This window comes from Merops nubicus, unplaced genomic scaffold, assembly GCF_000691845.1.
Source record: "Merops nubicus isolate BGI_N331 unplaced genomic scaffold, ASM69184v1 scaffold20304, whole genome shotgun sequence".
NCBI lineage: Eukaryota > Metazoa > Chordata > Aves > Coraciiformes > Meropidae > Merops > Merops nubicus.
The window spans coordinates 1-26602 of record NW_008606505.1 but is presented as its reverse complement, the minus strand read 5'-3'; the positions used below and the strand labels follow the sequence as shown (position 1 = coordinate 26602).

Here is a 26602-nt window from a genome sequence, read left to right as displayed (position 1 = left end):
CATCTTCACAGACCTTTAAGTGCACAGAGAGCAAAGATTCAGGGAAGAGAAGCTGAGCCCCTAGAAGGAAGGCTTGTTTGAAACATCATAATGCAGTAGAGAGCTGAAAAAGTAACTGTATGGCTGTACCTGGATGACATCATCCTCTGCAACCTCATAGAGGAGCTCATCGTGCAGCTGAAGGATAAAGAAACCTCCGCTGATGGGATGCAGCATCCCTCTGCTCCTCTTCCTCACTAGTTTTCCTACACAAGTGAAGAGCAGTTTGTTAGATACCATTATGCAAAGGCATGTCTCCTGTAATTAAAACACCCTCACATGTTCTTAATGATGAGAAAAAGAACATAAGGAACTTTAAAATGAAAAAGCCCATGCCTAGAGATAAAACCCCAAAACATTACTGTTCTATCAATATTTGTACAGCTACTGAGAGAAAAATGTTAATGAAAAGCATTTTAGATATAAACATTTCAACCTTACGTTATAAAGATATGAATCAGAACAGAAGCAAGAGACAGTTGTGTCTCCTGAACCATCTGTTTTAAAAGTAAATTTTAAACAAAATTATGTCAAGTTTAATCAGAAGTCGGTTTACAATGTTCTCTCCAGCAATGAATTAGGATTCTGATTTTCTTACAAAATCATTTTCATGGCTAGTCTAAAAAGGCAGTAAGCATTCTCCAGAATGCAGTTATCTGAAAATGTAGCTACTACTCCTGATTAAAAAAAAGGAAAGAAAAAAGAGCAGTTTTTGAATAAACAAGGTAGCAGCTGACAAAAACAGGATCCTGATAGGCCTTGCCTGACAAAAATAGAACAGAACAAACTGTTCCATGGTAAAATTTAAAAAAAAAAAAACAAAAAAAAAAAACAAAAAAACACAAATACAACCTGACACACACAGACTCAAACGTTATTTATTTCTCAAGTTAGCTAACGAGGACTCCACAACTACAGGAAGGGTTTCACAGCATCATCAGTTCCTCACACAAGCCTCACACTGAAGCATCAATGTTGAGGAAGCCACGTGATGCAGGATGCTTCCCTGATGGCACAGGCAATTTATAACTTGCTGAAAAAGAATCCTTTCCAGTTCTTGAAAGAGCTGGTATCAAAAGGAGGAAAAACTGTCACAAATGTGTCTACCCACCTTCCAACAATTACACTGGCCAAAGGTCAGTAGCTGCTGCTCCTGGAACGGGTGAGAAGCTCTGGCAACCACATGCCTTCTACTCATATCAGACCTCTGAATCCTGTCTCTCTAAAATAAAACTCCCTGACATACTTTTGGAGATGTGGCAATTAATTATTTAGTTTTCTTTCTCAGTCCTACAAATCAGACCCTCATATTAAGACAGCTTCATGTTTCAGGTTGAAGCATATGAACTATCAAAGAACGTTAGCACTCCATCCCTTACGCTGTATTTCTAAAAATACGACTGATGAAGAAACACATCTATACTACACTAAAAAAAGTCTTTGTAGTGCTCCTCTGGGAATGAATATTCCAGCACAACCTTGCTATCTTCAGCCAGAAGAAATTTATACTCTCAAGTCCTTCATAACATACTCATGTGGAGCCTCTGTACATCAAATTCCAGTCAACAAATCCCAGACTTAATTCTAACAAAATGATGTATTTTTTGAACTAGAAGTTGTTCCACTCTATAAAGATATATTTATTCACTTCCTTTGAAACCAGAGTATCTGCTCAGTTTCTCCTTCCTACTTCTGAACAATTCTGTGGTAACATCATGGACCACATCACATGTGGACTCCCACTGCCAACTTTTGCAGACTTGCCACTGTCGGGGTTAGAAGACATTTTCTTTCCTTTTTTTTTAGGCAATTTTATTAATTTTTTTTTTTTTACTAAGTAACATTGAAAGTGTTGCTCTAGTGTGCAAGGTGGAGGTGAGCATACCAGTCTTATCTCTCTTGAAAGAGCTCTCCAGATGTCCGTGGGACTTGGTCACAGAGGAGAAAGCTTCCAGGCGCCTCTGAATGTTCACTGTGGCTGTTTTGACAATATCTGCAGCAGATCCCTGAACAGTTGTATTCACAGCCTGTCGCTCTGCCTAAATAGAAATAGTTGTTCTCAAAACCTACCCAAAAAAATAAATTAAACCCAGCATACCACATGCACTTCATTAAAAAGAATAAATACATGACCAAATACAGGCATAGTAAAACCTCCAGATAAAGAGTTTGTTGTATCTGCCCAAGACAGACAAACTAGACTAGCTTCAGACACAAAATTTTTCCAGGTGACTGAGAGAAGCAGGATTTCCACAAATTTAGAATTAATATTAAGGGTAATAACAAGCCACAAGAACGAGAAGCATTTACACATGATAACAGTTTCATGAGGAGCAGAAAATTCTCACAGGTAATCCAAGACACTTCTGACTATCTTAAAAACCATCAGGAATGGATAACCAAAGGCAAGAAGCTGGATTACATGGACTAATAAACTGGTATGTTACACTGAATTCTGACTGCCAGAGTATTCCAGCTGTGCTGTAAATGTGTAAAAACACACCAGACCACACTATGACACATTTTTTTTTCCACACAAGCAATCTCTCTACCAACACCCTCCTCAGACAAAAAAACTGTATTCAAAGGTTCTTCTCTCTTTGATTAGATCTGAAATGTGTGCTAAAAGTTATAAGGAAGCTGAAATAAATGTGAAGATAATTAACTTGTCTTTAATATTATTTTAAAGAATAAATCAAAGTTGAAGAGAAGGTGCATCTACAAAGCTTCATGATGAAGTATCCTTCAGATTAAAAAAATCTCAAAAGTTTTTTGATAGTCTCCTCCTTTCACTTTCAACTACTTGGAGCACACATTCCCCCACGCTTTATCCCTGTTCTACTCTAGTCTCTAATTCCACATGACCTGATCCAGCTTCCTAGTGAGAAGTATAATGCTTTGTTCCCACAGAAACACACCAACATCACCCCAGGGGGTCAATTCACTCTTACTGAAGTAGAGTCTATGACAGATGTCCAAAATTACCTTGAAAAACAAAAAAATATATGCCTTCACAATGACGTCAAGTAACTATTTATCTAGCAAGTTAGAGCAATTTTCCTTTGACAGGAAATAAGAGAAGAAACAAATACCACAAAATATAGGGCTTAAATGCCCTTTCTTGTTCAAGTGTTAATAGCATATAACATACAAAGACTGCTAAGTGGGAGCAACTGTCTGGAAGAGTTAAAGCTGTGTGGATTTTTAAAATCATGTCCACTTATTTCAATAAATTACTCACTCCAGTTCCAATGTGGGAGTTCTGAAGTGAGGTTAGCACAGTGATGATAGCTGTACACCCCGTCACAGAAGACTTACGTCAAGCAGACCATGACAAAAGCTGTTATTTAGAGAACTACTGAGGGAACAATGAACTAAGTAAAAAGTAGAAGGTTGTGACCAAAATGGCTCATAGACCCTGTAAAACCGCAGATACAGATATGCAAAGAAATCTCATGCTTTAAAAATAAATTTTTAATAACATTAAAAAGCACTCAACATACATGAGCTCTACTGTAGGGGTTTGGGTCATTGATAGCTGGCAGGTATCTCCGTCTTCCCAGAATGGTCTGCACAAATCCATCTTTTCTGCAGCTCCTCACTGTGTCCCTCAAGAATTTCTGCATCCCTGTGGAAGAAAAGGTTTTCCTAGAACAGCTGCTGTTGCATGCTGGGTTTTCACTGGCGTCACTGAAAGGGGTCTGGGACACCTAAGCAAAACAAAGGTAATTCTTCCAGTTTCCTAGCATCTATCAGCAGACAAGAGTACACTCATTCAGCCTGTTCACAGCTCTGCTGGGAAACTTATTAAGACCTTTGTGGTGGAAGAGAGACAGTGTCAGAATATCCATCTGTGCACAAGGAGGTAGGAAGTCCATTCTGCAGAGCGCCCAGGCACAGAGGATCATACGTGTACTATTGACAATGGAGAGGTCAGGACCTGGACAAGCACTGGAAAGACAAGTAGTAGGAAGAGAGTAATTTGAAAGCAGAAGTCAGGGCCTCTGATGCCTCAGGCTGCCTGACTTCAGGCCGTGTCACTTCAGATTCAAGGATGAAAGAAATTCACACACCTGCACTTTGCAAGGGAAGAAGTGAATCCACCAAAGGTGTTAAAAAGAAACATAGGTCAAAGAAAGGTGAGACAACGAAGAGTCCCTTTCACTGCAAGTTCAGGTAACAACTGCACTAACATGGAAAAAGTTAACTTCAGGCAGTTTCTTCCCAAGATTTAAAGATATAAAATGTAAAAGGAGCTATTTAAGATGGTGCCTAGTGGCATGGTTTAGTGGTGGACCTGGCTGTGCTGGGTTAACAGCTGGACCCGATGGTCTTAAAGGTCTTTTCCAACCTAAATGATTTTATGATTCTGTTCAATGATTCTATTCAAGACTGACAGCATTAGTCAATGTATTAGGTATGTAATTTAGCATATCAGCCTGGGAAAGAAGTGATGTCACAATAGATGGTACATTGCAGAGCTTGTACGGACACACGTGTGGCGAGAGGGAGGAAGCAGGAAGTTATTTCTAATGAAGGAAAGACTATCCAGAAATTACTGGAGACTAAACAGACTCTTAATAGGACATATCTCTCAGTATCTCTCTCCTAAAGAAACAAACCCCGAATCTCCAGAACATAATTTTCCAACTCATTTTGAAGTTTTATGATTAGAGCTAGCTGTCTCTCATCCAATTTGTCCTCCATTCTTTTTCTTATTGCAGCTCTACTCTTTCTATAATTTTCCTAAAAATTAATTTGCTTCTTAAAAATGCAACAATGTCTACTTACAAAATATGGAAGAGTTGCGTTGAATAGATGGATAAAAATTTAAGGTTTACAGGCAAAATAGTTTTAAACTCAAAGAAAGCAGAAGACAAGAAGAGAGAAATGGCTACATCTAAAAATTTTAACTGTGGTGTAAAGTGGTATTGCATATTCTTTGAAGCTATGTGTTTTAATAAGGAAAAGGGTGTTTCTTATCCAGAAAGTTAAGAGTCTTAAAATGAATCCCCAAGGGCTTATGAAATAACTTTTAAAACCACCAAAACAATTAATGTAGTAAGCAAATAACAAGGTCCTAAAAATTAATAAAACCAGAACGTAAGGTAAAACGTTATGGACTATCAAACTACTGTGCTCATGTGCTGGACTTTTTCACAATGAAAGGCTTTTGAAAAAGATACAGGAGTAGTAGAGGGCTGAGACAAATTTAGGATTTGAACAAACATCGGAGAGAAAGGATTAAACCCAACAACCACCACCACATAGCTCCCAAGCAGGCATATCCAAACCTGTGTATCTTGATTTGAAGGATTCAATGTAACTGGCAGCTTCATTTTCATCAATCTCCATCTGCTCGCCTAGAGATTTTGCTCCTATTCCATAGATGATTCCATAGCAAATCTGCCAGAGGACAGTGTGAAGAACAGCAACCATATGGTGAGCCATGCAGAGAAAGCAGAGCCAAACCAAAATGTGATTCACTGGAAGACAAGCGTATGGGGAAAAGTACAAGCATTCAAGAAGAAAAGACTGCCTCTAAGTTCAAGCCATTCAGGCTGCTTTTCTCCACCCTCATTGTTCAAAATCCAGACAGCTCCAGTTGAAACATACTGAGGGTGGGTGAACATACAAAGAAACTATTAAACAATCATGGCCAAACCCCAAGATAAAACTGTATCATTGTGACTCCCTGATGTTTCAAACACTGAACCTTCCTGCCCAGAAAGCTGCTGCTGACTTTTTTTCGTAAAAATTACCTGTTTAGCTTGTTGCCTGGTCCTATCTCCAACAGCTTCAGGATCAATCCTCTTCCATTCTGCTGCAATGCTCTTAAAGACGTCAGTACCCCTGTTCAAAGCTTGAATAAGTCGACAGTCACAAGACAAATGAGCAAGGATCCTCAGTTCAAGCTGAGAGTAATCAGCAGCCAAGATCAAGCCACCTAGAGCCAAGACAGTAGCAGAAATCATTATTTCATAAATTACTCCAGCAACATTCCAACCAACATTCTAGCAAGAAGGACTGAAGGTGTCCTGGTACCTTTTGCTCTGACAGTTCTCCATAACCATTTCCATTAGACAAATCCTGTTTCTCCAATGTCCAGGCCTGCCTGCTTTCCATTTAGCCCCTGTATCTACAATCCATCAACAACACACAGGCAAGTGCCCAACCAGGTATGTGTTTAAAAGTCTAGCACCTGGTAGGAACGATCAGCACAGTCATCAGACCAGCAGAGTGTACTGAGCCGGGGCAGGCCATGTGGGAACTGACATTTGGATAAAAAGAACACCAGATAGAGTCAAATTTCTGTATTAAGAGCTGCCTAAATGACCTCTTTAAAAAACAAGTTTTCTTCAAGCGGAAATGAAGGTGGGAACATTTGAATTATAACATCTGAATACTTCACCCAGCTGAAACTCTCTCCTTTACAGTTCTGTGAATAATTTTGAGGGCATGCTAACTACTGCTTCAGTTTTCCCAGGTAGGCTGCTTAGTCAGATATACACTGCCATCAACTCTTAACTCTTCATTAGAGCTAGGATTTTTTGTTACCTATATTCTTAACAATTACAGAGCAGGATCTTGGCATTACCTGGGAAGGGAACAAAAGCATGCCTCATGCTAACAGAAAATGGTATTCCTCTTTCTTCAGATCTGTCTTCAGCCTGAACCTTCAGGCCATTAAGCAAAATACTGGAACGCTTTCTACATCTGTGGAGACAAAGAATGACTGTTCTTCACCAATTTCTAAAACACTTGAAGATGCACCATCATTTTTGCCACAAAGAATCAGTGAAAATAAGCAAGACAGTAGCCTCTATTTCACCCCTGTGGACAATCCATACCTACATTTGATTGTTGGGGAATTTGACAGAGGTGTACATCTGAAGGGTTTTACTGACTCTGAACCAGATTTAGGGATAAATCTTTCTAGTACATTCAGGGCTTGGTTCAGAAACTGGGTATTTCCACTCCAAAACACGTAAGATGAAAGGCCCCACATCCGTGATAAATGCATTCCAGAAAGATAGTAAAGGAGTCCTACAGGAACCCTAAAAATTCAACACTCCACCTTGAGCACCAGATCTTCAACATCATTCCCATGTGCAGAATGCCTCCACCATCCCATACCTGGTAGAAACAGAGCAGATTTCCCCACAACATCAGCCTCATGACTGTGGATGCATGCACACATACACGTAAGCCTATGAAAGCAGAGCACAAGCTGCAGAAGACATGCTCATAACTGCATGCACAACATCAGCCTCATGACTGTGGATAGCTGCAGAAGACACGCTCATAAAACACTGCATGTTTCCTCTCTAAAGACTGACAAAAAAAATTGCCTCAAAGCAACCTGATTTTCTTTTCCAGAAGGTCAGAATTTTACAGTGGCATACAGGTACTCTGCAGCCTCTTCAGGCTTGCTTCACTCTCCTGTCTCACCAAGCCACTGGTATGTGCAGATGAAATTGTATCCATCAGTGCACCCATCGAACAGGGCACAGATGTGACACCATCCACACCACCTACTCCCGTCAGCACCTGTCTACCAGCCAGTCCATTGAGTTCTTCACTGGAAGCCAAAAGGCCTTTGTAAGTCCTTGACGTTTGGATCAAGGATCTGAGCAATTTCTTCATCAGAATGAAAAGGTATTTCTCAGACTAGTTTCAGACAAGCACAGAAAAGACATCATGCTCTTCCCCTTGTGCACTTCCTTTTCTTCTTCTACCTTGCCATTTGAAGGATAGGGGGGATCAAGGAGATGAAAGATAGCACAAAGTCAGAGGAATAAATCTTCAAAAGAAATAAAGGTGAGGCACAACATAAGGGAACTGTAGAGAATCACACTGTCCAGCATAGGTTCCCAGTTCAGTTGGTGAGTAAGTGCTTTACACCATGATCTAATTTAGCTACACTCATTTGGTTAGAAGCTTCTAACAACAAGAGGAAGGAACAGTAATAGTAATTGCTAACATAAAAGACAGTTTGGAACAATGTTTGGAAGGCCTATCAGATTTAGGCTGCTTGACAGCTTCTTTTGTGGCAGGAATAATTTCTGTGCCTTTAGGATTACCTGTCTTCCTAACACAGTGGCCACTTCACAAAGCAATGTAGTCCTAACAGTCAGCCTGAGAAGCAGACCTCTCTCAAATTCCAGCAAGCACTCCATTCTCTCTACGGGCTGTTTCTTTATGGGGAAGACTTTAAAAACCCAGCCCACTCTCCAACCACCCTGCAAAGCTGCTGCAAACCCGAGTACTGCTAGAGCTATTTCTCAGAATGACATTTCTGCCTCCAAAGCTAGGCCTGGTTCTTCTGAAGAGAGATGGACAAGATCCTGCTACTCCTGGGCTTCGTTCTCATGACCTACTCAAGGTACAAGTATGTTAGAAACACGGTCATAGGAAAAGACAGAAGAGCCAAAAACTTCTCACATTTCTCACATCTTGCTGTGGGAAAAAAAGACTTTTATAAAGTCACTCAGGTGACACATGTGGGACAAAAACCTGAATGGAAAGAGTAACCTGGAAGAAAGAAAACCACCACCAAGTATGAAGTCCTAAAGCTCACAAGCTAGCCGCTAAAAGATCCAGCTTGATATTTCACTAGTCTTCCACACAACCATTTAGGCACTGGAATGTAATGCTGTCAAAATAGGGTGTTTGGTTAACAGAAACCAGATTTAGAAATCTTCTCTGCTTCATTACCACCAATGAAATTCTAAATTCTAACAAAGAATGAAAACTATGTTCACTTCCTTTACAGAGGGAGCTGCACAGCAGATGAACTTTCTTCTGCTTCTTCCACAATCTCCCATCCTCTTTCAGAGTAGCTCTTAGAAAGCCAAACCAGATCCTAACCTCAGTTTAGTTACTTTTCACACTCAGGTTTTTCATCCAACAGTTAGGAGCATAATGCTAATCTCACTGTAGGGTTTCATAAAGAATTTCAAAAAGTGACTACAGGGAGCCACATGTTGTTAGCATTATTAGGTCTTTCATGCGTCACTGATTTTTAGGTATTTATTCCCCTGAAACTGTAAGAGAAACATTGAGTAACAAGTCACACTGCCATGACAGCAGCCACAGGTGAAGTCAGAAAGAAATTTGACAGCTGCACCACATGAACATCAGAAGAGTAGGCAGAAGCTCTGCCAAGATCCTCCTACCTGCCCCCAGGAACGGCACGAGGCTTTACGTTTCCATGGGCTCGGGAGGGTGGGCTTTCTTCAACCACAGTTGGCATTTCAATCTCAAAATCTCTTGGCACATTCTGGATATTTGGGTCTGTAAAGGTTATTCGACCTGAGAAGGAACACAAGACAGGACTAAGTGTGCAAGAGTTCTTCTAACTTAACACAGCTGAATACACATCTGCATCTCCAAAAAACAAGCAGTAGGAGGGGCAGCACAAGACATGACCACTGAGAAAACTGAAGAAAATCAAAAACAGTTCAGGTTTAATGGGCTTGAGCTGGTTCTCCTGCAGCATTGCTGTACCACTAATTAGAAACTCCCAGATCCAGAACCTGTTTTGGGGTCAGAAATTTACATGATAATACATGCAAGAAAAGAATAATAGTGCTCAGTGAACATAAAAGCTATTTTAACAGATCTAAACTTTTAAGGCAGATTCACAATAAACAGGTATTTCAATATTTCCATTTGGCTGAAGTATACCACAGGCTTCATTTCCTACCTTTTTCCCCTAGAAAAACTGCCCACACATACATAAAGAAAAAATATCAGTAAGAAGTGAGGATTTTGCCCTTATTTCTTTACCTGTAGCTGTGTGAGTCTGTGACACTGGATATATCCTTTCCATTCCCAGAGCAGAATTCAATCTCTTTTCCCTCTGTAGTGGAAACACCACTTTAGTAATGGCGTTGTTGATCCTCCTCCATTCCAGTATCAGCCCTGGCAATGGGTGAAGTGTCTTCAATTTCTCCAAAACATCCTTGAAGGGAGAAAAGGGCACAACTCTAATCAACTGCCTCTAAAGCTTTATAAAGTTTTTGCAGTTCTGCAGAGAAAAAGCAACTCCTTCACCCACAGCGAGCCTCCAATGTCATTGCCTTAAAATTAAATGGATATACCCTCCACTTATACCACCTACACCTTGGCAATCAAAGCAGTTTTATTGCACATTTGGCAATCACTTCTCTTTGGGCTTTTGCACCCTCGTCACCACACAGTCTGCATCAACCAATAAATCACCTGAAATGATCAAATGAAGTATTACTTGCCATAGGTCCCCTACGTTGTCTCCTCTTGCCCAGCATTACTGCTCCTCCTCCATCTTCTTGCATATTTTTCTCCCTGCTCTCTCCTATCCATACAGTAGGAACATATAAAATGAAACCCTTGACTGTGCTCCTTGAAAGACAAAGCTGATCACCAGCAATCAAATCCTTTCAGTTAAATCAGAAATATGAAGGACTAACAAGAATTTCAAAAGGCAGTGGCATACAAACACTTCTCAAAATAACATTTTTTTGTATACAGCAGGCAGCTGCAGCCTCATCCCTCCACACATCACAAAAGGAGGAAATTCTCACTTTGCTTTTTGCTCCCTGCTCTGCCACCACCACCACACTCACATGTTCACTGCCACTTGAGTTTCAGAAATCAATACTTGTCTTCCAAGAACCAACTACACTGAACAAGGGGAAACTAAGAAAATAATACAGATTAATGAGCCCTGAAAACAGGGAACATATATATCTGCTAATATCACTTGTCTGGCAAGAACACCCCTTAGCCTCAAGCAGTTGACATTAATGCAGCTCCACAATATTTATCAACTGGCAAGCACGTCAATAGCCTTCACATATATATAAGCTTATTATATACTAAATTTTATAAGCCATCAGAGCAGCCACTCTGAAGAAAAATTCCCTGAAGCACAAAATAGAGATATGGTAGTACCAGGCAGGGAAAATACTGTATTTAATCACCATGGTATTTAAGTATCTTTCAAGCTGATGTTGAAAAATTATTCTACTATTTGCTTTACAAAATTATTGTGCTATTTTGGTCTTACACATGGTTTTAGAAATCAAATTCTGTCTGATTTATTCTTACTGAAGCCTGCTATTTATAGTTATGCCCTCATTAGGCTCAGGCTTTAGGAAAGCAGGAGGGGTTAATAATTCAGCTAACACAGAAGGCAGAATCCAGTTTGAATTTCCAGTGGTAACTGGAGGAGCAAAAAGCCGTTAAAATTTACTTCCATTTAAGTCAGTGCACCTAACTCAAATGTATCTAAGCAGCAGATGTGTAAAGTAAGAGGGAGTTATTTTTACAGTCATCTTCAGACTAGAAACAGACTTTACTGTACCTTAGTTGTACTGAACTGTTTGCTCAACCTAACCCTGTTTCCTTTAGCAGTTGCTCTTCTGGTATAACCCAGAGTTTTCTTGCTCCCTTGAACTTTCACATCTCCATTTTGGGGCAACTTCAGCTCTAGGAACAAAACCTGAAAGAGATAAGCATTTGAAATCAGTTTCTGTATGCTACTACTCCCATGAGAAAACAAATAGCAGCTGAGCACTTAAACAGCTTGTTCCAAACAAAGGATAGTACGAATGCTTCAGGTAATTAAAAAGCTGATTAAAGATCTCTGCTATCAAAGTTATTCCTCCTCATTTAATTAACTACAAAATGCAATCTAAAATCTCATTTTCTGAACATTGTAAGTTTGAGTTCAGAGGTATGGTTTTGGAATAGGTAATTAACTCCATCCTATAAGTGAGGTTACTGCTGACAGTCAACTGTAACGCTACATAATGTTAAGAGGACTAAAAGTGGGAAGAGCATTGGTGGAAAAAAACAGAAGTGTTAGCAGGGAGCAGGCTTCGGAGCAGCATGAATGGTACAGGAGGAGGTGGTCACATATACCTTTAACATAATAGCCAGAATATTAGTTTTTCTAAAGAATTGCCAAGAGCTGGAATATTAAGTATATGCTCACTTGTTGACAACAGAACACAGTACTTGATTTTTCATTCCACGTTTCTGTGTAGCATTATACACTATTTAGCAGCTATTGTGGTTCACTTCACAGCTGGGAAAAGGCAATAGAAGCTTTCCTCTCACATTTTTGTAGTGCAGTTTTACTGACACAAAATTAGAAAGGTAAAGCTGTACTAACAAAAAATTACCAATTTCCACGTGAGAAACAAGCTTCTGTAGTTCAGAGAACAGCATTTCAGAAAAAGTTTTCCTCCCCCTTTTCCAGGAAGCAGAGTGAAATTAGAACTGAGCACTATTTCAGGAGTTCTAACTAGACTACTGTCACAGAGCAAAACTTCTGCATTTGCAAAAAAGCAGGAATACTTCTGTGAAACTTCTTTTAGTGATGGCTACTTGCTAATTTTGACTATTTCCATATAACCTACAGTCCTTCAGCAAGAAATTAGTATGTAGAAAAGAAACAAATGGAGAAAAAACATGCATAGCAATTATAACCTATTCCTATGATTCAATGTAACATACATTAAAAATATATAGCAAAGTCCTTCAGCAATAAAAGCATTGCTAAGTTACATAGAAATCTGTTTCTTAGGCTTTAAAAAAACCAGTTCTATATAGATTCTTGAAAACGGACAGTTTTTGATTCAGAACTTTTAAAATAGTCTTTCCTCCTCTTTCACGCCTGTATAGGGACAAGGATGACAATAGAACTTATTCAGTACAACTATTCTTAGACTCATGATATCACATCTTGTGTGCACTGGTTCTGCAAAGAAGATTCTCTAGCCCCACACCATTCATTCAAAAGATTCCAAAAGCCATTTAATTGGAAGATCATCTCATGTGCCGTGAGAAGCCAAGATCCTACACAAGCCACATGCTTATTTCCACTTCTATCTTCTTTATTTCTGCTAAAGTTAGCAGAAATTGGGATGATGATTGGGACAATCAGGAGACACACAGCACCTTGCAGGCAGCAAGTTTACCATGAGCGCAAAGACAAATCAACTCTGAGCAGAGTTCAGTTTGTGTTTTGTCTTTTCTTCACAGGCAGCCTGCCCAAGAAGTGTCTTGTCTTAAGTGTAACAAAAAGCCTCATGAGGGCAACTTAGAAAGTTCTACCCCTCCCACCTTAACCCTCACATACCTCTGCAATGTCATCAGGGCTGGTCAAGGAGAAGCTGTGGCCTGCCAGCTGGTATGCCTTGGTCTCAATCTCACTCAGTTTAGCTTGCATGACCTGTTTCTGGGTTTCATATACTGTGGTGCTAAAACCGATGCCATTCAGCTCCAGCAGAGCCAAGCAATAATGGGTGGGCATCTCCACTTTAGAAAATACATCTGTAGTAAGTAAAAACCCCAAGAATAACACCAAAAAGATCAACTGCAGATAAACAAACTCATAAAAAAACAACTGGGGCATTCTGGTTTTTTTTAAATTCTAAGAGTCCTGACACACTGAAATATTTTAATATAGATTTAATTTAAATACTTTTTTTTTCTGGAATATTTCATAGTAAGAAATTATGATAGTAAGCTCTCATGATCATAAATTATGTGGTAAGCTTACAATAAAAGACTTCAGTGAGATTGGATCCTAATCTTTGGCTTTGGAAACAATTTAGGGGAAACAATCATAAAGCCCACTAATAGGTATGTGTTTTAAGGTTTGGGGGTTTTCTGTTTGCTTACTTGTTTTTAAACAGAGACAAGCATTCAGCAAATATTAGTGCAAACATGCTGGATCACCCACTATGACATCACAAAAAAGTTTCATGGACAGAACACATACATGGCAAAAAAAGTTATATGGGCAATCCAAAGAGCAATAAATCTCCTTCAGAAAACACTTGAGGACTTTAGGAATTGCTTCTGACAAGGAAATGCAAAAGCTTTTGAAAACGTTAATGAGAAACCACAGACAGACCCACAAGTCCCCTCAGAACAGCCAGGATACTCACCTGGGAAATGGAGATCTGTTTGACACAAACTTAAAATAGACTCTGCTATTACCTCAACCAGTGAAACTGATTGGTATTTGGGATATAAAAACTATATTTTAATTTTAATTTAATTTTTGACAAAACAGATGTACTTCCAAGGGAAGTTTCCTCTTATTTTAACAAATGAACATTTTGCCACAGAATATACTTATTGAAGAACTTTCATATCTCATCTCTTCTCCACTCATCATTCAGCACAACTACCTTTACCCTCCATCTTTGCCCCCAAGTGTAGGAGCTCTCTTTACCTGTCAGATTTTCCTTCTGCAGTTCCTTATGGAGTTGGTTCATGATGTTGAAGACAAGCACAGACTCTATTGCTGCCCTGTACCGCCCAGAGTGATCTTCACTGGCACTAAGCCCCAGGCTCTGCACCCCTTGGCCAGTGCCTACCCCTTCCAGCAGAGGCAGCTCGCTGGGGAGAAAGTTAGTCACCATGTTGTGAAGTGTACGTTCCTTAGAGCCAGAATCAAGCAGCCAACATGCCACCTTCAAAAAGGGAGACCTCCATGAGACTTTTTCTTCAATTTTAGTCATAATACAATGTAAACATTTAACTGGAGGTTAATGCAGGGTTATAGTGCAGGTTATTTTACTTCATTTGGCAGGTAGACTTAAATAATTTCTGGCTAAGTTACACGATGTGAGACAAAACCTTCAAGAGGGCATAAGTCACCAAAAAGCTTAATTCTCAGAGTTGATTCTCTATATTTGAAAACCTTACCCTTTGTCAACTAAACACATCTCAAATTATCTTTTTTTTTTTTCATTTATTAAAACCTAACACAAAGGGGATTAAATATGAAAAACAGGATCAAAACATGTTTAATCTCAAAACTGACTTTGTAAAAATCAGAACTTGCAATTCATCTAGAATACTAGTCCAGCTGAGCTATCCTATATTTTGCACATCAGCACTGGTACCAAGAACTCTGTAAGGCAAATTTTATTCTTGGCAAGCCTCATCGATCCCATTGTCTTCAAAGCAATTTCACTTATAGCTATATTTCATTTTCTTGTGTCAAAATAGAATAAAATACAGGTTTCTGCATCCTCTCTGTCATACAAGCAGAAGATAAAACCCACATTTGTGCTTGTGTCTATATGTATATATACACACCTATATATATACACACATACACACACAAGGGGGAGGGGAGGAGGGATGTGTGTGTTTGTATATATTCATTGCATCACCAAAATTAAAAAAAAAATAGTATAAATCCATTTAATACATGGCACAGTGCAGGGAAAGGTGCTACTTTCATTGTTCTTTAATTTTATCCTAAAACTATGCATTGGTATGAAAAATTAAGTTTGTCTGTGTGGAACACCTTGGCAAGGTGGTAGCCAAAGGCAGCCAAGTGGAATGCTACCATTGATATTGTATAGACACAGCAGGTAAATCTTTTGCTTACGAAGTCTTCTGCTCTCATAATCAATCATCTGACAAGAAGCACTCTGCTCTTTTAGTCCCAAGCTTCTTATAGCAACAAGAGTTCAGCCCTATTCAGTGGGACAGGGGAGATTTACCTTCATTCTCCCCACCCAAGCCTGCAAAGTGCCACCCAGCCTGAAAGATTAATGTGTTAATCTATCACTGCACTTCTTGTTTCCCTTGCAAGCACCACGAACACACACAGCTGAAGAGGTCTCCTCTATATACAGCTCCAGATTTCCCCTTGTAAGAACATTTCACTAAACCCCCCGACACGTGTGCATGTTCAAATCTAAATAACCAAAGGAAAGTACCAAAAGGTACTCCTGTCTTTCCACTGGTGTGTTGAAACTAGCAGTTTTACCCAAGCTAAATTTCTTAAACTTGCAGACCTTTGGGTCCTCAAAACTTCCTTCCAAGGAGATGCCACAAGCCATCACCAGAGTCTTGTAGTGCTGAATGAAGTTATACATGACAAGTGAGCGCTCCTGCTTGGGCTTCTTCTGCAGGTGCAGGTGCAGATGATACAGTCTCTCTGTTACAGGTAGGTTTTTGTCCAAAGGTGGAGGTGCCAAACTCATACTGATTTCTAAGGCAGAAAATAGAAGAAAAAGAACCAAAACATCTTTTTTACCCACTGCATGATAAGAAAAGCAAGAGGAAAAAAAATCTTAAATGTAATCATTTAAAGCACAAAACCTATAGCTGGAATGTGATCAAATAGTAATAAACCTATACTGACATTTTGTATTTTATCAAGCCAGACAAAGCAACATGATGTGTCTGTGCTACTAAACAAAGGAGACTCAGGGATCAAACCCTAGCCACGAGCCCACACAGTACAGGCTAGGTTATGCTCAGCATTCAAGTGTCAGATTTGTTCTGGAGAGCAAAAATTGGAAAAGGTTGAAAGAGAAAAGCAAGTAAGCTAAAGAGAACATAGGAGTAAGCTAACATTTTACCCATATACATTCTCAGCAGTCCAGTGCTTGAGCCAATTACCTGGCCTAATTTATATAGCAGCATAGATGAAGCCACAGCAACATGTTCAAGGGTGTTCAACACTTAAGACTGCTCAGTAGTATGGTTAAATCACCCCATCACACAGCTGAGCTGGGTTTGAGACACTCAAAACACTTCCAAAACCTATCTGCTGAAGGCACTTTCTTGAAACGCGGTATCGTGTAACACAGCACAGCCCGTCCACTCACTCACCAGTCTGGTCTTGAATCTGCTGCAAAGAGATGTAGTAGGCATCTCTTCCACCCCAGCATACTGCCAGTCCAACTACCAACAAGTCTTCACTGCCTTGTACAGGAAATCCATCATCTTTAACTTGCATCCACTGAGGAGAACTTACTAAAGGAATAATTTTAAAGTTAAAATTATAAAATGGCATCCATAAATATAGAAGAGTTTGGATCCTGAAAACGTGAATATTACACTGAGCCTAAATTTCTTAAAAGTGAATACATACTTCCATTTTCATCTGTAGGGAGAAAACTCTGTGTTTCTTTACATTAAAATAAATAAATAAATAAATAAATTTAGAATTGCAGAATTTTTCTTAAAAGAAACAATGACCCATATAGCATCCCTGCAAAGGTCTGGCCTTTCCTAGTAATCTTTTCAGGAGCCAAGATGGAAATGTATTCCCTTCTTCCACTCTGAAAAAAAATTCACATTTATCTGTCAAAAAGGTAATTTCATAGTTAAGGAATTTTATTGTTGTTACAGCAGTATGACAGCAAAGAATCTAACTCTGTTTAATCATGTTATTGTAACGGAAGGGTATGTTTGTACAGCAGCAGTAGCAAACTGCAGCATGTGAATACTTCTGTGGAAAAAATTGAAGCAACATTGCAAAAGAGACTGATCTGAATTTCACACGTGCATATATTGAACCAAGTTTATTTTTTGCAAACTCAAAAATATTTAACCTTGGTTTAGGGGCAATCCCAGAAGTAGTACTACTCAGTGGAGATGGTGAACAATGTGTAGTTTACTATCAAAGACATTATTCGTTTTAAAATACACTAAAACTTGTTTATGATGTGGAAAGATACATGTGATAAAGTGACTGCACAACACAGAACCATTTCCAAATTAGATACAATGAAACGTTAAGAATATTTAGATACTCTCCCATCAAAGAAGCTGCTAACTCTTCACTGCTATCACCAAAGACCTACCAATGAAATGCTTGACACTAATTCTCCAGTCTCTGCTAACACTCAGCTTCTCTGTTCTACTGAGACTAACACTGTTCAACTAATATCAATAACTTTCCTCCTTTTTTGCAAACTCTCTTCCTCTCCACTCCTGCTTTAAGCTGAAGATACACGCTGCTGTTCAAAAAATAATGCTCTGGAACATGGAACTGACCTTTTTTGAATTTGCCACCAATCGTTGATTTCGGAGACAGAAGACGTTTTGTTCTTTCACATGCCACCGAGATGGAGAACCTGCTTTTCTCCTTCCACTCTGTGACAAAAGTCTGGAAAAGTGCTTTGTCGCTTGCTACGTCAATAATAGTGAAACTTTCAGCACTTGAGGGAAAAATATCCTGAGATATCTGCAGTGAAAAGCCTTGGTCTGTAGTGGAATCATCTTTTATCTCATCAGTTTCAGTTGGCTCTACACTCCCAAGACTGACCTGGAGTGGTTTTACCTCCTGCTCTGCACTGCCCTCGCTGTTCTGCTGTGGCTGACTCAGCTGCCCTCCATTCATGCAGGCAACTTGTCTCTTCCTTGCAGATTTCACAGAGAAAGAAAGAGAACTCTTTGGAAAAAGCTCTTTGGGGGGTGTTGGAGGAATAAACCCATTATTACTATTTGGTGGAGGACAGGATGTTCTGTTGCTTCCCCTGAGTGGAACTGTTACGCAGTCTGTTTTCTGAAGATCCAAGTCCTTCATTTTGTTTTCTTTAACCTTGAAAGTGCTTTTTAAATCCTGGCAAGTGGGCAAAGGCTCCAGCTGACAACTGTCAGTCTCAACAACTGGATCTGGCTCTTGATTAACAACAGGAGCAACTAACTTTCCTTTCAAACAGGAGCTTACTGAAACTGGTTCAATGCCTGAGGGACTTGGCCATTTGTCCAACACGTCCTGTAACCCTGGGCTTAGTTCAAAGGAGTGGTCAGTCCACACCACTGGATGGGTTTTCTTGTCTAAAGCTTGCTGGCTTCTCTGGAGCTTTTCACCTTGATCTCCAACTAAATCCTTTGGTGTGGGGTCACTGTTAGAAATCACTGAGTTTATTAATCCTGACTGACCATGAAAGATAGGAGGAGGATCTTTCAGAAAAGACGGGGAATTTGCATGATCTAAAACTTCAGCCATTATGTCAGAGAACGCTGGAGACACATTGTTACACTGCACAGGATCCTCACGCTCTTTCTGATTGCCACCAACATCAAATTTATTCTGAATAGGCCTTAAGTTCTGCAAAAGAACATCTGGAGGAAGAAAAACCTCTTGCTTCTCCACAGGATCCTTTCTGTCAGCTTCTGTGATCTGAACAGCTGAAAGGTCACTGACATTACCGAAGCTATCATCAAACAGCAAGCTATCACTTACATTCAGGCTTGTTTCAGGCACAGGGTTGCATTCTACTTGTACAATGTGCTCACTACCAAAAGAGGAGGTTGCTTTATTAAGATCTTTAGACACACTCTTCCCTTTCACTGAATTTTGGGTCTGGTAATCTTGTAGAAAACTGTGTAGCTGGGAGTCAGTCAAGGAGAAATCACTTTCTTTAAGGCAAGGTGCAGATTCTATTTTCTTCACTACAGGCTGTAAATTAAGGCCTCCAGACTCCAAAAGTTCGTTATTATAGTGCTGAGCTGTTGTTTTTGTAATGTTATTTGTTGTGATAAGGCTCGATAAGCCAGATTTCTGAACTGTTTCAGCCAGCCTTTCATCAGTTGCATTCTTAGTCCATGAAGGGCATAGTTTCTCGGAGATTTGTTGCTGTGGTATTGCTGCCAGCTCTGAACTTTGTATCCCCTGCTGTCCTGCGATTCCAGCTGCTCCCTCCTGTTTTATTATCATGTCAGTTTGAGTATCCAGCTGGAAGCTGTCTTCAGAGTCAGAGTGCAGATCAGAAGATGGACCATTCTGAATGTCATCTGCATTGCAAACTCTTCTGGACTTTACTAGAGAGTCTTTCAGAAAATCCTTAGGATGACTGTTGGCTTTCTGCAGTGCTCCAGCTTGTAACAGTACTCCATTGGGCTTTTCGCTCCCGTTTTTGCCACCATTCTGAATCTGAACATGGCAGGATTTATCCTCACCAGGACAAAAACACACAGGCTTCTGTATCCTGCTGCCACAATGGACATGTCCACTTCCAGAGCAGCTAGCAGTTACATTGCCATGATCTGCATCTAAAGCCACCTGCTGTTTATCAATCGCTGCCTCAGCACAGCTCACATAGGCTTGAATTTTATTAATTTTATTCTGCTTATCATCAGTTTTCTCATTTCTCTGTGTCCTAGCACTACCAGGCATTACTAGACTTCCTACAATATTATGTGCTTCCATATCGTTGTGTGGAGCACTCTGCAAAGTAACAGGTGCCTGAAAATATGCTCTCCCCTTAGGCATTCCTTCATTAGTGCTGGTAGGCTCTGTAAGTAATCCTTCCATTACATCTTTCCTTCCAAGATTAATTTCCCCCATCTGTACAGATTTTGAGACTTTGTGAGTTACAGATCTCATTTCTGTGAATTCCTTACTCTTTCTGTCTGAAGAAATATTTTCTGTAGAGATGGTGGGGCAGAAAGCAGGTGGCTTTTGCTTGTCTGTGCTAAGCATAAGCATGTTCTCAAGCAGAGACCTCTGCAGTTTTGAAGCAGTATGTCTGTTCCTTGTACGGTTTAAATGCACGTCCATGCTCTTTGTCAATCTAAAGGCTGAAGACTTTGTTCTCAGTGTTGGTGTTTTTCCTTGTTCAGTAGGGAGCTCTGGAATTGCTCTCCTGGAATCCAGCTTGGTTTTGACCAGAGAAAGTCCTTCTACATTTTCATTATCTCTGCACGTATTTGGCCGTTTTCTAGCACTGTGCACACTATTGTCATTGCCTTCCTCTGCTCGAGCCCATCTGCTGCCTGGGACTTCACTCTCAAATCTGGAGTTTTCTGTACTACTGCTCAGATGCCTTTTATATCCCTTTTTCATATTTGATAAATTTCCAGCCTGAGAAGCAAAGCCATTACACCGTTGAACTCTGCAGCCTTTTTTGTTCAATATCCTCGAAGACTCAGAACACTGCTCTCCATTTGATCTATGCAGTCTGTCTTCCAGCTCTGACTCACTGCTGATCAGGGACGATGTATCAGTCTCGAGAAAAGACTCTGGTTTCCACTGCACTCCCATCAGTGCCAAATCCTGCTGGAGAAGTCCCCTGGCTTCCTCCACAATGAGGGAAGCTGCTTCTCTTTCAGTTAAGCCTTTCATTCCAGCCATCCAGATGCTGTGCACAGTCCGACGTTCCTCTGCTGATTCTTCATCTTCATCCACAGCCCTACGAACACTACGGGAAAGGGGACAGACAGACATAAACATTCATGCAGAAAACAGCAAATGACACAAGGAGCTGGCACAATTCCACTCTGCTCCCATTTCAGTTAGCTTCACAGCTTCCGAGCTTCGCAAAAGCACTATATCAAAAATATAATGCACTTAATAGGAAATAATTATTTAAGTTTTCTATATGTAAATTGATTTCAATGAAATATATTATTGGCTGCACACCCCCAGAAGCATTCCCAGGTTTCTGTGTCCAAATTTGTAACCCAGATGAGCCCCAACTCCCTACTAGGGCAAGATTCAGGTCTGAATCAATCCTCCTACAGGCACTGTTTTCCAAAGAAAGGAAACTGTCTTTGAAGAAAACACCTTTGAAAGAAAAGAGCATGAATCAGACAGGTGTCATGGCACGGTCCAACAGGTATTTGGTCAAGAAAGTTTGTCATTGCACTAACATGAAAATCGCAAGAGAATTTCAAATGATATACAGTAATAAATCATCCAGTCATTCGATCATATGGTGGAGCTGCCTTTTAGAGTCATCAAACAGCCTCCAGAAAGCATTAACGATTCACCAGGACTAAACAGTACATCAAAAAAAAGGAATAAGAAGAAAATTCAGGTCTCGCAAACTTATGCTGCAAATAAAACATCCTTCTATTAATTTCAAAATAAGCATGAAATGACTGTGATCAGTCAGAGATATAGAAGTTAATTCTAACTAACATTTGGCATCAAGTCCCAAAAGGTTGCCATACATTATTACAAATTTCATCCTGTAATCCTTCACCTTACAAATTAACTCCTTTACTTGACTTTTGAACTTACTCACCTTTTGAATGGTACTGAATTCTTCAGAGCAGTTGCCAAATCATCAGGACTGGCTTTAGCAAGATCAGCCACTGTGACAAAGCCAGCCTTGTAAAGCATCCTAGCACGCTGTGCGTTCAGCAGAGACACTCGTACCAGGTCACAGAGCTCCCTATGAACCCCAAAAGTGAGGCGGCTCTGGAACTGAGAGAGCAACAGCTCCATGTTGTGCCAACCCAGTCGATTACAGAAAACCGTTACCATTCCTGGAACACAGAAGTTACACCAATGTCTTAGCTCCAGCTCCAGTTCTACCAGACTGGATTCATTTCCCCCCATCTCACCTGAATTGGCTTCTGCTTTATGTTTCTCACCCTGCTGACAGAGACTAACTCGTGTTTATTATAACCATGACTACAAGCTGGTCTCACAGAACTCAGTCTAGAATTATCAGTGAGGCAGAACTTCTGAATGACACTCCTTTTTCAAAGACGCTGACCTTGAAAGTGTGAAGCACATGCATATCCTGTAACAGGAGTCCTGTGAACCAAACCCACTGAAGACGACAGAAGCAGCAGTGATGAGAGGTACTAAGGAGTCTCAGTTCTTTGAGGAAAGCCAGCACTGATCTCAGTGATAAGAGCAGAACTTGGCCTGCAGAACTTCAGTTACCAAGGACATCACAGGAGGTAGAAAACCCTATGATAAAGGTTACAGCTGCAGTCCCCAGAGCATGTGAGGAGGAAAAGAGCAGGAAAAAGTTTCTTACTTACAGATTGCATCTACAGAATATGAAAATAACTGAAAGACACAGCAACCCTCACTATTTTTAGTGATTATAGAATAATTATAGAATTATAGATTATAGAACAGATAACTTTTATCATGTCTCTTAACTATATGTCATGTCAACAGTTCATTTCACTTCCCAAATTACTTTTGTGAAAAATATTAACGATGGGAATAGAGAATTATGAAACTGCCACAACAAAAAGTTATTTATACTACCAGAATTAATTTAAACCACTCTGCATCAGTTGGCATGACCTTTTCATTTTGGGGCTTTGACTCATGCTACAACCCACACACAAGGTTTCACAAGTTGAGCTAAAACTGTCTTGAAAATTGAAGATGCACTTATGGAGTAATGGCAACAGAAAAATAAAAATATCTCAGTCACATGGTGGGCTGCTAGCTCCACTCCTACAGAACCCTCTTAAGAAGGTTAAGTTAAAGGTTACAGCTATCTGACCTCTTGTTATCTGGTGATAAATGACCCAGAAACTACTCACTTTGTTTTGAAAACTATAACCTTATACTTTCTGGCCTTTGCAAGCAGGAGAAAGCCATGTTAAATCTTAGAGACTCCAAACTTTACCTATGCTGAAAGGAACTCTTTCCTGATAGAGTAAAGCTTCAGAAAGGATTTCTATTTACTTCCATATTTAGCATTGAACAAACTATATTTCTGCACAGTACACAGATGATTTCCACAGACCTCAGCATGCTGCAGCTCTGCTCAATTCCACTCGGCTGGACCCCTTCCCACAGCACACTCTGTGGTTCTATCTCAAAGCAGGGGCAACCACAGATTAAGCTATAAAGCTGGGACTGGTTTTACAAGACTGATAGTTGTTAGTACCACACTGTGGCTATCTTATCCCCATATATGGAAGGAAAGAAAACAGACTAGCCTGGGGGTATTTTTCCCAGACAACTCACCTGCATAAGTGGCAGCAGATTGCTGCAAGGATTGAAGCTGGCCACGACTGCAGCCATATTTCTTGGTCATATCCTTTAAGGGAACCTCACTGATTAAATCCAGAAGGGCAAGACTGGTGAAAAACCTGCAGAAGTACACATGGAAGTAATATCATCATCCAAGGTAGATTAATGTACGTGGCAAAATGCACTGTGATGGTATAGGACAGAATGTTATTATAGCATAGCACACAAAAGAAACAGAAATGGCTTTCAAGGACATCAGCACAAACATCTTGTGCCAGCAGTGTTCTCAGTCCAGAGCAGACCAGGTCTGGGTTCCCTGAGCTATCAGCTCAGTCAGCAAGACAGCTAGTTCCTGAAAACAGACACAGAGCCTGTCCACTCCACAGTATAGCTTCTAGTTTTTGCACATTCACATCCATCTGTGGCTACCTTTTGTGGATGGCCATTTGCCTATGCTGTTTCTCTGTTTTAGCTATGATTTCGCCCTTTACAGAGCGAGCCAGAAATCCTTCTTCAATCCCCACCAGCTCAGCCACACGTTTCATCGAGGCAGGCAGCTTCTCCCATAAGCAGAAAAACTGGTACCAATCAATTGTGGTCCATTCCTCATACACCGGGGTGATCTACAGAGAGTAATGCAAAAAAATATTTCAGAGAAACAAACAGAACAGAGCTCTAGATAAATAAAAATACAGCCTAGGGAATGTGGTTAGAGCATCCTACACACGCTGAGAGGCATTGAGTCATAACCATGTACCCTGAAGAAAGTAAAAGCTCTTCTAACCTAGTTTTTTTGCTATTTGTACTGATGAGCTCTGACTCATATGGGTATTCTAATGATTAAACAACTTGGAATCTTGGTCAGATTGCTCCCTAAGTCCAAGCCACTAGAAGATCTTTAAGCTGCATCTTTATTCTCCTTTAACAAACAGAACTTTATACTTTTTTTTTAACAAAACTGACAGATACCTATCAACCTCTTAAAGCCATTAGCAACCAGCAACCACACTAACCACTATCACAGCAGGGCAATAGATTTTGCCAGAACTCACTGAAGCTTTCATTTAGGATGGAGCACAAGACATCCCCGCTTTTATTAACACTAACAAAAAAGCCATTCAGAGCATACACACACTTCTAGACAGAAAACCAATTTTGTTATCATTCAGTCAGCCTAGAGTCAATTTCAGTATGAAGAGAAGAAATGTCTTGATATCTGTATTGATATACTACATGATTAATTATTTTGAAATAACTAACAGTTGTTGGGGAGCATTTAACATAGGACCAAATAACAAATGCATGTGTAGTTGCAAATCATCCATGCCCCTTCATCAGCCAAGAACACGAGTTATTAAGGTGGAGGATTATCTTTTGTTGTTTGCTGGGGGTTTGTTGTTGTTTTTTTGTTGTGGTTTTTTTTTTTTTCTCTTTAAAGAAAACTCTTTTCCTAGCCTAGCAAATGCTTATTTGTTTAATTTAAGTTTCCTACAATGCAAGGTCTTGGAATTCAGTCTCATATTTGTACAAGTAAAGCATTCAAGTGTAAGAGAATTAAAAAGCTTTATAGCAGATAATTTCTTTGTAGCCCATAGGGAACACATGAAGAACAATTCTTAAAAAAAAAAGCCACCAAAACTAAACAAGCCTTCAGCCTTGAAAATTAACAGACTTGCAAGAAAGTGTTTTAGGCTAGCTTAATGGAACAGAATCTCAAGAACATTTTGTTCAACAGTGTATATGATTTAAAAGAACATCAGACAAGCTGCTGCAATTAAAAAGTACAGGGTAAAAAAAAAAAAATAAAATATTGCCATCAATGTCTCTACCCTAGGACACAAACAAACTACATCCTTTGTGTTTTGCTGTTCTGGAGATGCAAGAAAGGAAAAAATTCACCAGTGCATGACACAAACCAGTCCACTTTGTCTAATACAAATAGAATAAAATACAATGTGGTCCTCTAAAACAGATACAGGGGTAGACATGAGACACTAGTATATCCAAAAAAAAGCTATCAGTATCAGCCACTAACTAGGTTAATGAATACAGCAAGCAGACACAGGCACCCTCAATCTCTTTCCTCCCCTGTCTCCTAGCTCAACAAATCCTGTAACAACAAGAAAATTCTCCTTGCAGTGACCTCCTTTTTTTAGGCAAGATGCCCAAATCTTGCCTTTCATTTACCAGCCTGGTAAAAAGAATACACTTTATACTTCAGGAAGCTAAAGACAATGGTCAGATTTTGGATGATGACTGCACGATGGGCCTCTGGCTGCTGTGTGCAACTCCATCTTGTTTCCTAACTAATCTTCACAGGTTCAAGGCTTCCTCTCCAAAGGTCTTAAATAGCATTGCTTAGTTTTTCTAAGTGTAAGTGCACATAAATCTTGACAAACTTTGAGATACTTTCCCCTCAAAAGATTCATCACACTCCTTTCTTTAGCCCCGGCAGCATCAGTGTAACGCCGAGGCCTTTTGTAAGCAAAGGAGATGCTTAAACCCCAAAAGTTTTCTGAGTCTCCAAAAATAATCTGAGATGCAGCCTGCTAAAGCCAAACACCTAACAAAAACAACTTGTTTTATCACTTTCAAGTGTCTCAGAAAAATTATCATTATCTTACATGAAACTTACAAAGTTCTGAGGTCAAGAGGGACAGTAATGGTCTTAGATGGACATGCAGCACCTGCCTACACAACAGACACTACAGAAACAGACTAGTTCTGAGGAACATGCAATTTAGAAACTTTTCCTCATGAAGGATGAGGTAAGCAAAGCACAAAAAAAAAAAAAACCCTACACTTATGGAAGCCCTCAAAAACTCTGCATTGTGCTTTGTCACCTTTCCTTAGTTTTGGCTGTATGAAACACAAAACACAGAACGAGGAACCTACCAAATAGACAATATGCAGATCATTCTCCAGAACAAAGCTTTTCATAGCTCTCTGTAGGTCAGCAAAGATTTCCATGGCTTCAGTTGGTGAAAGCGAAGACGAAAGAGTAGCTGAGCCAAGATGTGTTGGATGATAAACTTTTGCTGTTTAAAAAAAACACCACCACCACAC

At 39.9% G+C, this 26602-nt stretch overlaps 1 protein-coding gene across 1 annotated transcript in view; it reads right to left on the bottom strand.

Annotated features, from left to right (window-relative positions):
- The window catches only part of POLQ (polymerase (DNA directed), theta), a gene marked incomplete at its 5' end in the record, with an annotated part of 29995 nt that extends 3417 nt beyond the window's left edge, over positions 1-26578 (bottom strand). The window contains 19 exons of the mRNA XM_008939678.1: positions 130-245; positions 1925-2078; positions 3543-3667; positions 5334-5445; positions 5802-5986; positions 6638-6756; positions 9219-9354; positions 9832-10006; positions 11390-11527; positions 13172-13365; positions 14276-14516; positions 15858-16054; positions 16681-16824; positions 17851-19905; positions 19972-21002; positions 21831-22074; positions 23531-23655; positions 23966-24159; positions 26432-26578. Of these exons, the coding sequence (XP_008937926.1) occupies positions 130-245; positions 1925-2078; positions 3543-3667; positions 5334-5445; positions 5802-5986; positions 6638-6756; positions 9219-9354; positions 9832-10006; positions 11390-11527; positions 13172-13365; positions 14276-14516; positions 15858-16054; positions 16681-16824; positions 17851-19905; positions 19972-21002; positions 21831-22074; positions 23531-23655; positions 23966-24159; positions 26432-26578 (5832 nt within the window). The remainder of the gene's footprint in view (positions 1-129; positions 246-1924; positions 2079-3542; positions 3668-5333; positions 5446-5801; positions 5987-6637; positions 6757-9218; positions 9355-9831; positions 10007-11389; positions 11528-13171; positions 13366-14275; positions 14517-15857; positions 16055-16680; positions 16825-17850; positions 19906-19971; positions 21003-21830; positions 22075-23530; positions 23656-23965; positions 24160-26431) is intronic.
- Between the last annotated feature and the right edge of the window lie 24 nt (positions 26579-26602).